Source organism: Amphiprion ocellaris, unplaced genomic scaffold, assembly GCF_022539595.1.
Source record: "Amphiprion ocellaris isolate individual 3 ecotype Okinawa unplaced genomic scaffold, ASM2253959v1 Aocel_unscaffolded250, whole genome shotgun sequence".
Taxonomy (NCBI): Eukaryota; Metazoa; Chordata; class Actinopteri; family Pomacentridae; genus Amphiprion; species Amphiprion ocellaris.
Genome location: NW_026559423.1, coordinates 321 through 14378, shown reverse-complemented (window position 1 = coordinate 14378; position 14058 = coordinate 321). Strand labels below are relative to the sequence as shown.

Sequence of the window (14058 nt, the reverse complement as noted above, 5' to 3'; positions counted from 1 at the left end):
ATAAATGAGAATATTTGGAATTGACTGTTTTGTTTTGCAAAACTGCATGCACAAGCTACTTTACTTTCTCAGCATTTGCTTCTGTACTCTTCAAACAGCACTTTAAGGGTTTAAGCTCTGTATATTCCCTTTCTGTGCTCTGCAGTGAGACATGAAGCTGCATATGTGTGACTCTGCTGAGCTCTAGGTCATGCACCTGGGCAGAGACCACAGCACTGCAAACTGCTGCTCTGGGAACATACCACTGTTTTATTCTTTGATATCTGCTATCATGTCAGGTGTCATGAAACACTACCATATTTTTAGTGATTGGAATGTAAGTTAAGACACTTCATACCTGTATGTTGAGCTGGGTCCTCCTTTAAAAGTCTGTATCTCACAGTTGTTGCTTATCAGACGCATTTTACATGTTGAGAAACTCAATGTGGTGGTGAGGAATGTTTTTATGCTGCGCTCTTTCTTTTGGTAGTGTGTTTTGAATGGGTGATAACTTGTGCTTGTATTTTTCAGCAGTGTGTGTGTGTGTGTGTGTGTGTGTGTGTGTGTGTGTGTGTGTCATGGCTGGTGTGAGGCCCCATCCGATAGGCCCTGTGTGTGTCGTATTGGGGTGTTACCTTGACGACTCAGGACCCTGTCAGTGCAGTTCCTCCCATCAGTTAGCAGGAAAAGAAAGTATCAGCAGCTGCCACTCCAGACACACACACGTACACACAGTGGCAAGCCGACAAAATGATCCTGCTGCCGCTGGCATGGGCGCTGTTGACAGCACCACTCTGGAAATCTGGTAAGACCATGAAGTTTCTCTATTATTTAGTGACTTTCTCTCGCGTTCTCGACATCATAAGTCAGTCAGGCCTGTAGCGAAGGTTGCGTCGTTGTCTAGTCAAACTGATGCCTGTCTGATGTTTTAGTGAAATCATGACTATATTCACCAAACGTAGTCCAACACATAGTTTGTAATAAGATGTGAAATGTGTTTTTAAGAGGCCTACATAGACAGTTTAAACACTGCAATGCAGTAGGCTTTGGTTTGTTTGTTTAAACTTGATTGTGTTATCTTAGATTTGTGCATTAATACTCATATATTCTTGTTTCGTTAATATTATTTGTACAATCAGCCATTAATTTGTAATAATAAATTATGAAGGTAATAACACACAACCTGTTTATGCTCTGCTGTAGATTTTCGTCATCGTCAAATATTGTTCTATCAAGGCGTCAGAATGAATTTTATTTGTACTGTGTAGCACAAATCAGTGGACGTAGATTAAATCAAGTTGGCACATTTGTGAATGTCACGCAGTTTGTGCACTTCATACATTTGGCAAGAACAACAAGTTATCATCTAGTAAACTTAAATACTACAGAGCCTTTAACTTTCACACAGACAGCCTTTGAATTGACGCTTATCTTTAGAGATTTCATAATACCAGTGATTGCAGCAGGTGTATAATGACTGCATACCTGACTTAGAAACACACTAAATAAGCACCGGAGCTGATTCTAAAATAAGATTAAACAGCTCCTTCAATGAAGGCATCTCTTAAACATTACATCAGTACTAAATACCATTCTCTCTTAACAGCGATGTCTAAATGTCGCTTTCACAGCGTTTTAATATGTACAAGAGATTTCCACACACTTCACTTCTACTTTTTTGACACTTTTGTCAATAGTAAACTTTCCATATAGTCAGTTGCATTTGTTTTCTCTTCTGCTTTGCTTGAAGCACAATAAGTTGTATGTGCTTTTACATTACAAATAGCGTTTGGTTAAATCAGAGAGACAGCACATTGTTTCCTCAGACATTTATAAACACCAAATCATGAGCAAGTCGGCTTGAAATATAAGACTTCGCAACTCTTTTGAGAAACTACATGATTTTTGGAAGTTTGACTGGTTTTGGTGCTCCAACGGCCAACCACATGTGACCCTAGACTCCTGTACTGGACTGTAGAATGTAGGATTCAATGATCCAAAGGATTCACTTTAATATGCAGCATAAAAAACACTTATCAATGCTAAATACCAGTCTCCCGTAACTGCGATGTCAAAATGTCGCCTTCTCAGTGTTCGACTATATGCAAGGGATTTCCACACGCTTCTTTTCTACTTTTTGACACTTTTGTCAATAGTTGTGTTTCCATATAGTAAATTGCGTTAGTTTTTTCTTCCGCTTCGCCTAAAGCAAATTACTTGCATGTGCTTTTACATTGCAATTAGTTTTTGTCTAGTTAAACCGGAGAGACAGCACATTGTTTCCTCAGACATTTATAAACACCAATTAATTAATAAGTTGGCCTGAAATATTAAAATAATGGTCAAAAACAGTTTCGATTAACTACATGATTCTTTGAAGTTTGACTTGTTTGGTCGCTCCAACGGTCGACCACATGTGACCCTGACTTCTACACTGGACTGTAGAAGTCGGACAATGTAGGATTCAGTTATCCAAAGGATTCACTGGGTTTCTTGTCATATGCAGCATAAAAACAGTTATCAGTGCAATTTAATTCTTAGCTCACCGTGTCTCTACCTGAATGACAAGTTTGTCTGATGACATCTCAAAAAATCCCTGTTTCCACTCTTAGGTTCGAGCCAGACCCTGCTAGAAGATCCCGTCACCGAGCGTTATCCGGAGATCCACAGTAATGAGACTATTGACTGTGACTGTGTTCACTCCCACTGTGACTTTGTCTACTGGTTCTACAGCAATCTCAACACTGGCAAAGTACAGTTCCTTGGCAAATGCAACAACGCTGACCGAGATACGTATGGGTCTGATGTGAAAAAGGGTCATTTTAAAATCCAGAAAAGAGGCGGTATGTCATTTGTGCTGCGGATCATTGATGTGACAGAAGCAGATGCAGGGATTTATTCTTGTGTCCTAAAGGACAAGAGCCAAAATGAATTGTGGAAGCCGGGAGTTTTTCTTCGGCCAGGAGGTTTGTATGCTGAAATCTTACATATTTCATTCATAGCAGTTAAATGTCAAGTGTTAACTGACAGTCATGTGGGAGAGTTTTCAATACATTTGTCTGTTTCAGGTGGCAGGTGAGGGAGTAATTAATTTAAGGGGCTTCCATTGAACTTTGGTGTATTATGACATCTAAAAAATTACAAAAACTATTTTCTACCAAGAAGAAACGGACTTAAAAAACATGCACACTGCTGCGTCTCACGCAACTGCACACTACATGTATCGAAAACTTTCTCACATTTGCCTCTTTTTTCTTTCCTACAGTGTAACGTTAATCATACTAATCATTAACAATCTTAGAAATTTAAAAAATACATAGTTTAAAATGGACTTCTCTAGAGTTCTGAAGTTCTGACTGAAACCTTTGCTGTCAAGCCTCCTATAGTTTGTCTCACTTACTTGGGTGTGCCGGTCTGAAACATGTAACGTTAGTCGACAGTTCAGACAACCTGTGTAGCACTTTAACACAGCGACTGCTGTTGTTGCTTTTGTTGAGGGATTTATTTATTTTAAGAGGTATGCATAAGAAATTATATAGTTTCAGTGTTACTGTGTGACTGGTGCTGTCAGTCTCTATACTTGAAAATGTCATAAAAATTATTTTTAATAGAAAAATAGGAGCAAAAAGTCCTCAAATCGCTGATAAATAGAACATCACAGCTGTCCAGATAGAGTTCGTTAATCAATATGTGCTAATAAAGAAGAAGAAGAATTGCCCGTCGGCCTAATAGAGTCTTATGCTGACCAACAGCGTACATCATGTAGCTGTAGAAAAAAATCTATGCAGAATCATTTCTTGTCATGTATATCAATTTGATATTAGCAATAGGATGAAGACTGCTGCCTTGCCTCTTAAAAAATTCTTTGCATTTTGTTTAAGTGCTGTTTGTCACTCATCTTTATGATCCATTGGTCTTTATTTGACAGTGACACCTCCAACGCCACCTCCCAAGATAAAACCCAAACCCAGACCATCATTCTGTCGCTGCCCAGCAAAAAATCCTCCAGGTAAGTTAACAGTTTTTCATTTAGGGAATAAGAGCGTATGCACTGGTCTACAGCGGAGGATAATTTGCGTTTTTGATGTAGTGCCGCTTCCATGTTTCAGTTTGCATGTGTTTTCCACATTTGCAGTGCTGTTAATGCAGTAACAGGTTGTGCTAAAAGAAGAAATAATTTAATGATCAATTATATTGCATAAATACTCTTAAATTAAACTATATTTGACCAAACATTTTTGTTAACTCCAGATGGCTGCGGCTCCATGATTCTGTGGCCGTTGGTTGGACTTGTTGCGAGTTTGGCTTTAGCTCTCATCTGCACACTTTACTACTTCAGCCGTGAGTTCCCTTCTAATTTAATGCACTAAATAAAATAAAGTCAGGTAGGAAAAGTACACTGGTTGCAGAGGTTTGTACCCAGGAATACAGCAAGTTATGTCATCAACGTTTCTGAAAGTGTATCAGTTCTGAAATTTAAATGTTTGAGTTAAAATTTTAAACTCTTTCTTGCTTATAGGGCTACCCAAAAAATGTCGCCACAACTTTGTGAAGTAAGTGGATTCAAACAGATGGTCAAATTAGTTGCTACTTTTGTGGTTTTTTTGCTATTTTTCCTTGATAACCACATAAAAATCTTAATTCTTCACATTCCTTGGACTGACGAGAATTTCTATCTTTTGTTTTTCTCCATTAAGGAAGCGCCAGATGACCTAAAGCACTGCATTTGCATCTTTTCTCCATCTCAAGGCATGTACTGCATGTGTTTAATATGATGTATGACTATTAAAGTTTATTTAAGTTCATGAAAATTGCTCCTGTGATTGCAGCGGCTGAAGTGCATCACTCAAGTTGTCCATCCAGTGGAGTATAAAGGACGAGATTCACCCTGAAGAGTCACTCTGCTAACAAATTTCATGTTTATTTACGATGAAATGTGCCTTCAGCAAGAAAAGAGTTTTATAAGAGCAGCAGCCATGTAAGATACTGTGATATTTGTTGTATATTTTAGAAGACGGAGCTCCACAAAGTTCAGCCCCTACTGTAACTTTTTGTCTATAATGTGTGTCACGAATCACTATTCATTTTTATCAAAAGGATTTTTCTCATCATTATTAAATCAGGACAAAACAGGGTGCTTTTTCTTCAAGCCCAAGTCTTTTTCAGATACGTTGCGTAGCCTGATCATTTTATTTACATACCAACATCACAAAACTGCTGGATATACATACAGTATTTGCTCATTTTCTGCATTTTTTTCTTCTCTTTTCTGTATTTATTTGTGTTTTTGTCTTTGACAGTATGGTGGTATGTTCACACATCTATCTCAAAGTAAGAAGTTCTGTCATTTACATTTTTCTGTAAGTGTTTAATCAATAAAAACTATATTTCCAATCAGTTGTTACAGATGGTCAAATCTGTCCGTCCTATAGGCATCATTGAGAGTTATAAATATTCACGGACACGTTTGCAGTAGCACAAGTATTATAGGTATAATTTAGAGACCCAACGCTGTGCTTGTTTCCAGTGACGGTAATGACTTGTTCTAGCAACCTGTTTCCAAGGCTTGAATAAATGTGTCATTACAAGATAAAAACATACTTTGATTTACTCTAGATAAACTTTTCTAAGTCGTAAACATTTTAATGGGTTGGCTGGCATAATAACATTGATAACTGCATCAGCTTAATGAGTGAAATTTCAACTCAAATTTCTGCATTAGTTGAGTTAAAAGTAAATTGAAGCTGAAGTAACTCAATGAAATTGGCTTGATGAGTAAATTTTTTGAGGGGTTCCCTCCCCTACCCAGATTAACTTTTATTTTAATTTTCCCAACTGTATTAATGATGATAAGTAAGTACATAACACATAGTCCTTTTGAAATACCAGCTGGAACAACTTCATTTTATTGAGTGTACAGGGTGGCAGTCATTTAATAACAGGTAACTAACAATACTTTTGACTGATGAGGAGCTTAATGTAGGTTGTTGGTTCAACATAATTTCATCAGAAGTTGTCATAAGTCCAAAATAATGGTGCAAACGGTTGCATTCACATTTTTTAAAGTGTGGTTGAGAAACATCGATGATTTCTGTGCATGTGTATGGAGAGGAGAAAGAGGTTTGGAAGTGGGTGTTGAACTTCCATTGTCAATATTGCGTTTGGCGGAAGTTGAGTAGGTGAGTAACAGGGTTTTGTTTCTTCTTTTACGTTTGATGTGTAAACTTGCATCACATTCAGTTTCTGTTCAACAGCCTCCAGTTCGTGCCAAAACGCTTTTCTGACATAATCTTAATTTAAAGGCTCCAAAGTCATTTTATTTAATAATTTGTGTGGGTTTCTTGCTGTCTCATTGTCGCACGCACACATTCATACAAGCAAACACACATTCACACCTGTGTGACTGGTGAGCGCAAACACACCACTGAGTTCGTGGTTGTTCGGGTCTCAGGGGAAGCGAGTGCATCTCTTTCCTGTGTGCTGGAGCGAGGAGAGATGGAGCCATGTTCACTGAGATGCTATCTCTTCGCTCAGCTTTGAGCTCTTCATCTAGTCTCTGAAACAAAAAGACCACAAAAAATACCACAGACTCAACCGCAAGCACTGACAGAGAGACACCGAGAGGCAGCAAGACAAAGAAAGGCAGAAAGAGTCGCTGTTTTGAAATAGAGTCAATTAAAACAAAGAAAACTTAAAGGTTCTGGTTGCAGTAGGGTTTTATTGGGGGTAAAACAGAAAAGTACAATTCATTGACAAAATGCATTTAAACAGCACATATGATTATAAACTATGTCTAAATGTGTGTTGGTGTTTGTGTAGATGTGGCATGAGTTTGGTTATAATCTGAAAATCCTAAATGACTATCATAGTAAATTATAAGGGCAATAGAGGAACACACTGGGTGATTTCCTGTTAACAGAGGTAAAGTTGGTTACATGATTCAAGAAAATAAAACCGAATGCTGTATCAGTGCTTTACAAAATTGTTGCCGATTTGTTGTACCACATATACTGTCAAAACAAAGTAAATATTTACATTCAAAAACATTTCTGTAGTCGAAAAGTGGGAAAGATTACTGAAACACATCTCAATATAAGAGCACAGTTCAACTGCACCACGAAAGGCAGCCTTCAAAACGACAATACAGTTCAATAAACACATCAGACAGTTCCAGGGAAAGTGAAGATAAATGAATATAGATTTTATTGCTGGGCAGGTGTATACGCTTCAGTGAGCAATATGTACCAAATGAATAACCTGTACAGTATATTAGCATTCTGTGTAGATGTTTTAGAAATGGCTTTTATTACATTCATCAGTTCCAGGAAATGAATAAATGCAGACGGCAGCAGTAAATTCATGTGTGTCTATTACAGAAGTCTGAGTTCTGCGGTTTTCTGAGGACAAATAAAGCTGTCTTTATTTTAAACACAACACACTGTAAAAGTGAAATATATGTAGAAATGACAAACTGTACACATATTATGTAAAGCATTTGGAAGCCGCCTTCATCTGACACAGATCTTATAGTCATGCTGAATTAGCTGTTTTAGAATTTTAAGTTAACACTGGTGTATGCCTATGTGAGTGTTTAAAAGTTTAAAATGTAATAAATACACCAAACACTCACTAGATTCTTTGTTAAAGTTTGATAAATTGAACATGAAGGTGAAGTTCAGAAGAGTCAGAAACTTGATGTAGCTACATAGTTCTGTAAGCTTTTTTTAAACAAACAAATCAAAAAAATATGTCCCTATATCACAAGAAATGAAGATTTGCAAGATGGATTGACAAGTGACTTTTATGTACATTCACCCATGTTTGAAATATGGGACAAGACAAATTTCTCCACTGCTTTCTCGTTAAAGAAAACTACATGTTCAGGAATTAAAGTACAGCATATGAAAAATGCAGTAGGTGAACATTCAAAGACATTACATTAAAATGATGCCCTCAGTATTATATTATTGCAGTCAAAAATGATAGAGATGTCTGATTTGAAATAAATTACTATTGAGTCAGCTGGTTATGGTGAAATATATGGACAGTATATAGTGTAATAATGTCAGATAAACTGTTGAGCTACACGTAAAAAAATACAGTAAAAGTCACATATTAATAAATGCCACATTTAAAAGACATTATCGAACTTAATCCTGGCTGAGTGAAAACCTGCTTTTGTGCTTTGAATTCTGGTTCACATTTGACAAACGATTGATTGTTTGAAAGCACAAAGCCTTCTGATTTGGTTTTATGATGGAAATCCTTTAAAGGCTTTGGTGACTACAGCAAAAACAGCACTGGGTAAAAACAATAGTGAAATGGTAGTTTTTCCATTTTTTTTTGTCGTCTTTAGAGGCACATTTTTGTTGAATTACAATTCTGCTGCACCGTCACAACCAAAATGCCTTGAAGCTTTTTGTCTTTTTTACTACAAAAAAATGGGTTAAATGCTAATGCATGAACTGTCAAATAAACTGAACAGAAGATGATGAGCTGGCACACAGCAAATACACAGCTGATGCAACAGGGACATTATTTGCCACTTTTTCACACTTTTTATATTAAACATACAGTTCTAAAGTATATATATATTTGTGGAAATTGTTCGTTTTTGTACCAAAAAAAACAAAAAAGGTCAATTTAAACTAGTTTCCAAAACACACATATGCAATGTTTAGCAGGAAGCCTTAGTAACATAACAAATGATGAGCAAACACATACAGATATCTGCGTGTGTTTCCTCTCACAGCTCCGTATTGCTTACTTACTCCTCTCGATGCTTTTGGTTTCCTGATTTCGACTTCATATCCCAGAATGCTTGAAGCAGCCGGTAGAGCAGCAGAGCGGTGACAGCTGAGATGAACTGGTGAAGCAAATATTGATTTACTGCTACTGAGTGTAAAGACGTCTCTTCTTGCTGCATTTTAATGTCAGTGTCACAGTATAAAGGAGCTGTTTTTCTTACTGGCTTCCCCGCTACACACACACACACACACATACACACACACACACACACACACACACACACATGCAGGTTTCAGGTTGGAGACCCCCTGTGTGACTAAGACAGGGAAGCCCATGCAGGTGTGCTCTGTAAGTGACTCAACCCTGAAACAGACATGGAAAGGTGAGGTGGGCTAATCGAGAGCGTTTTGACTGGGTCTTCCCTTTTTAAACCGAGTATCAACAGAATCCCCTGCTTACTGAAAGCCACGCACAGACTGAAACCCACTTGGTTCACATGTAGGTTTCATAAGACGCAAATGTCAGAGTCATTTATAAAGAACAAAACCCAAAATTACAAGCATTTTGAGAGCAACAGGGTGAAAAAAAATACTCAACAGCTCAGGTTATTGAGACACAATTTTGCCTTTCTCTTTCTCCTAATTCCTTCTTCGTGTCTGCTGTTGTCTCTCTCGTCTCCTCCCACCCGTGGAAAAGATAACTCGCCCACCAAACATGCAAAATGTCAGCCCTTGTTGCCCATTACCAAATCAGCGCATTTATTTTCCCTCACCGAGCAGGAAATAAAGCAGGGCGTTCAGGTTGCGCCATCGCAGATGTAGCTCGCCTCAGTTGATCTGAAGGGAGTTTCACTTCCTCACAGATCAGCTTTCACATGAAGTTTACTCATTGTTATGTCCTTTTACTGTTCATGGAAATACTGGGTCTAAATTTCAGTTCTGGTCTTCATCTCTTTTAGTTTTACATAACAGGTCAGTTCAGCTTTACAGGTTACAGGTTGAAGAAATACTTTGGTTTCTTTGAAGTGGGGACGTGTGAGGTACTTATCGATAGTGTGTATATTAGTGTAGATACAGTCGGTCGAGGTCAACATGCCTCCGGTTTGGAGAAGCAGACAGGAGCATCAGCACAGGGAGCTGTGCAAGGAAATGCAGTGGATTTTATCAGCAGCAAAACCTATTTCAGCCGAGTTTAAAAAATTGTAAAAAGTTCAAGTTTATGCACTTTTTTATACTTTCATAATACTCTGTTTTATTGTAAATGCCAATATTTTAGTCACATTTTTGACAACACCTCCATTTTAGGCACCTTATAGCTATTTCTTTGGGTAGGACAATTTGCACACTAATTGCACATTCTTCTGTACATTGTTCCTCTATCTATCTATCTATCTATCTATCTATCTATCTATCTATCTATCTATCTATCTATCTATCTATCTATCTATGTATCTATCTATCTATCTATCTATCTATCTATCTATCTATCTATCTATCTATCTATCTATCTATCTATCTATCTATCTATCTATCTATCTATCTATCTATCTATCTATCTATCTATGTATCTATCTATCTATCTATCTATCTACACACCGACTGCATGAAAGTAGGGATATTCGTATGTAAACAGCACTGAAAATTTCTGTGGAATTTCAAGTTAATGGCAGTAAACTGCAATTTGCAGGCAGCACAAAAAGCTACTGAGAATTGCCAGGAATTAACGTGGACGGCTGATCTCCCAGGGGGGGAGCTTTCCTGTGTCAGTGAAAATGCTGTGAGCTATACAAAAGCAAATCAGAGTGGTGGGTTTGGAGGGTGTAAGGTAGGGGGGTTGGTGGTGGGGGTTGACTTTTCACACTTGCATTGTTTTTTTTTTAAGAGAAAAAGGACACACAAACAAAACTATACAGTTTATACTTTATTTGAATCAGGGTTCATAAAGCTTTTATAAAAGTAAATAAAAGCACATCACAGGCACTTTTCAACAGTCAAAATCCTAAATCTCAAACACCATGCAGAGCAGCATGACTACAGTCACCTTTTCTCTTATGTTGCTTTCCTGTACAGTGGATGTGTTTACCACACATCTTCCAGCAATGCCCTCAACAGGTAGAAATGATGATGGACATGAGGTGTCTGTTCCCCTCAAGTTCCAAACTTCTACCGACTTTCCATAAAAATGTCTGTTGGGATGGTGATGAAGCCTGGAAACTCCTGCAATTACGCGTCTATATATAGTACTCTCTGACCTGACATTAATAGCGATGAACTGCTTCATAATGGCTGGTCTTGTTTCTGTCAGAGGTTCAAGGATGGATTCCTTAAAAAACACCATCTAGCAAATACATATGCTGACCTTTCTGCTCTAAATCTGTCATTCAAATATGTTACAAGTTTGCATGAAATGGCAAAATGATCAACTGTAGTTACAGTGTTCAGGGTTCATCTGATGATACATTATCAACACTGCATGCACACTACCAGACAAAAGTTTGGACACACCTTCTCATTCAATGGTTTTTAGTTATTTCTATTATTTATACACTGTAGATTAATACTGAATATTAACTCTTTTTTGTTTACAACATAATTCCATATGTATGTATGTACTGAATGAGAAGGTGTGTCCAAACTTTTGACTGGTAGTGTAGATCAAGCTCATCTAGGATGATATGACAGAGGCGTCACAGTAAAGGGCAAAGCCTTTTCTTCTTTTGATCAAAGAAGTTCATCTTGCAGGCGTAGAGAAAATCTGTTGACCTGGAGAAGTCGGCATGTTACTTTAAGGAATGCTGCGTCACTGACGTCATCACGTTAGAGTTGCTCGTCCAATCACACGCGTCGTCTCGCAAGAACCGCGCGATACACGAACAGACAAAGAAGTCGTCTTTGTGAGTTTCTACAATGGCGGCCCGGTATCGCCATTCCGACTCACCACAAACTCCTCGCATAGAACAGCCTGGACATGACCGACTGGTTCCAGTCAGACCCGCGACAGACACTGAGAAGAAACTATTGAGCGTTATCAGCCGGCTGTCTGGTCAGAGAGGACCGCTGGAGGAGAAGCTGGAGGAGAGGATAGCCGCCATGGAAGCCAAATTAAACACTTTCTCCAGCGGCGAGGAAATTCAGCGGAAAAGAGGAGAGCACAGTCCTAAAATTGCGGTAAGAATACATTCTATTTGTGGGATATTTTTAGTGAGTTTTAGCACAATGCTCTGAATTGGTAACGTTAAGCAGTGATAGCATGTAGTCCTCCATCTTTAACAAATGTGACTTTATTTTTGCCTTTTTGTACTTTTAGGAACAAGGGTGAGACTGTTCTTTTTTCTTTTTCGTTTCTTTTTTGTGAGAAAAAATGTTTACTGTAAGCATGTATAATAATTATTTGCCAGCTGAATGCACACAATTAAATTGTTGTACTGTAGATTGTAAACCATTCACGCATCCATTCAAATTGTCTGCTAATTTAAAACTGTTTTAAATGACTTTACAGTTGACTCTGCAGTTATTCTGCTGTGAGTAGTAAATGAATGTTCTGATTTATTTTCACAGACTGGGCTCACCTCACAATGAGATAGTCAGGACATATTTAGTTAAAACTTTGGCTGAAGTCCAGATGTGGAGGATGTGGAGACAGACGTCCTTCTATGTAAGTATCCTGTTTAAAATTGGTCTAAATTTTTCGATTTCATCAACAGCAATAAAAGCTAACAATAGATGAAAATAGCAGGAAATAATAATAATAAAGCTAATAACGGCTTCATTTAACTGTTTTCCAGCTGATTGTAAAAAGCATTTTGAAACTCTACGGAGGAACTACCGCTACAGTCAACCCAACATGGCGGATCAGGTGGAGGCCATGAAGTCTTCTGCCCCGAGTCACCACCGAAGAAAGAGGGTAAGAGATATTAGTTTGATTCATTACATTGTGTGTTTTATATAAAATGTGGTTAGAATATTATTGCTGGTTGCTGTGACAGTATTTTTCTGTTACATTAGTAAATGTATTGATTGAGTGATATTGATTTCCTGTACTGATTGTGTTTACAGCTGCTGGATGCCAGGAAGACAGTCCTTGTTCCAGACGAAGAGAACTTATGGAAGAGCATCACAACTGACATGATGTCAGATGAGGAGGACGGCAGCATTGACGGGGTGTGTGGATGGATAGTGCGGCCTCACATCCTTCCAGCCAGGAGCTTGCCAACCTGCTGCACTACAGGCCGGAGGCTGATGTGAGGAACACAGCTGCACATCACAGGTGTTTTCACAGTGGACAGCCGTGTGATAGACATAAGTATGACACAGCAGCAGCAAAGGCACATTTTAAGCCAGAGCTGATGCCTGAGACCAGCTCAGTGTGAGAGACCAACTTGCCCATTTTTTTAGTTTTTAATTTGTTTTGAAATATATATATATAGTTGAACTTTGAACAATTTTATTTCATATTTTTGTAAATTTTATTTTATTTTTTTAAAAACGGTTTATCCTGTTTTAATTTTGGGAACTCTTGCTATCTATACTGTTCAATAAAGCTCTTGTTTTTCAACATGTCATATTTTTTCCCTCCCAATAAATTAATGTCATTGATTGTAGGATAGCCCATTGGTTAACAATAAATATGCAGGTTAACTAATTATACACTTTCCATGGCCCATATTTATTAAAGTCTTATTAAAATAGTAATAATAATAATAACAATAATAATAATAATAATTATTATTATTATTATTATTATTATTGTGTGTGACTGGGGGTGAGGAGGTGGGAGGTTAAGGGGGTGGGGGGGTGGGTGGGTGGGTGGCGGGGGATTTCATGGCCCAGGGGGGTGACCAATAGCAACAGATCTTTCAACCAATCATGACAGTTTTTTTCTGTTGCCATGTCTTGTTTCATCCAATCGGTGTCCTGAGTCATGCTAGACAGGCAGGCTAGATGCTAATTAGTTTTCACACCTCTGCCATGCCCCAGGTGTGAAGTCTCACTCCCCCCTTGCCCCACACACCCACCCCCCAACTCCACAAACATGATTCATTCAAGGCATTTCACCTCACCTGCCAACTAGGAGTTCATAGCCTGAGAACAACCAATAACTGCGGGGAACTTAGTAGGTTTTCAGTAATTCACAGGGTCGATAATCTGGCTTTTCATGCAGTATAACATTATGACCACCTGCATAATATTGTGTTGGTCTCCTTTATGCAGCTAAAACTCCTCTGACCTAGTGGGGCCTGGACACAGGACCTCTGTGGACGTCCCGTGGCACCGGGATGGTGGCAGTGAATTCTGTGGGTCCCGTGGGTTGCAGGGTGGGACCTACCTAGAT

The 14058-nt window shown here is 38.3% G+C and overlaps 1 protein-coding gene and 1 long non-coding RNA gene across 3 annotated transcripts; both read left to right on the top strand.

Moving 5' to 3' along the window:
• The first annotated feature begins 581 nt into the window (after window positions 1-581).
• Window positions 582-5376, top strand: cd8b (cd8 beta). 2 transcript variants are annotated; one of them, XM_023289297.3, is made up of 7 exons: window positions 584-784; window positions 2592-2945; window positions 3908-3988; window positions 4231-4320; window positions 4499-4532; window positions 4677-4728; window positions 4809-5376. In XM_023289297.3, the coding sequence occupies exons 1-6, from the start codon at window positions 730-732 to the stop codon at window positions 4693-4695; spliced, it is 633 nt and encodes a 210-aa protein (XP_023145065.1). In that variant the 5' UTR covers window positions 584-729; the 3' UTR covers window positions 4696-4728; window positions 4809-5376. The 2 variants fall into 2 exon arrangements, with proteins under 2 accessions (XP_054864805.1, XP_023145065.1); XM_055008830.1 differs by having other exon boundaries at window positions 582-784; window positions 4677-5376.
• A 6104-nt stretch (window positions 5377-11480) lies between these two features.
• LOC118471564 (uncharacterized) lies at window positions 11481-13369 on the top strand. The gene is made up of 4 exons (XR_004848900.2): window positions 11481-11894; window positions 12285-12381; window positions 12512-12630; window positions 12783-13369. It is a non-coding gene; the product is annotated as an uncharacterized LOC118471564 (long non-coding RNA).
• Window positions 13370-14058: the final 689 nt, after the last annotated feature.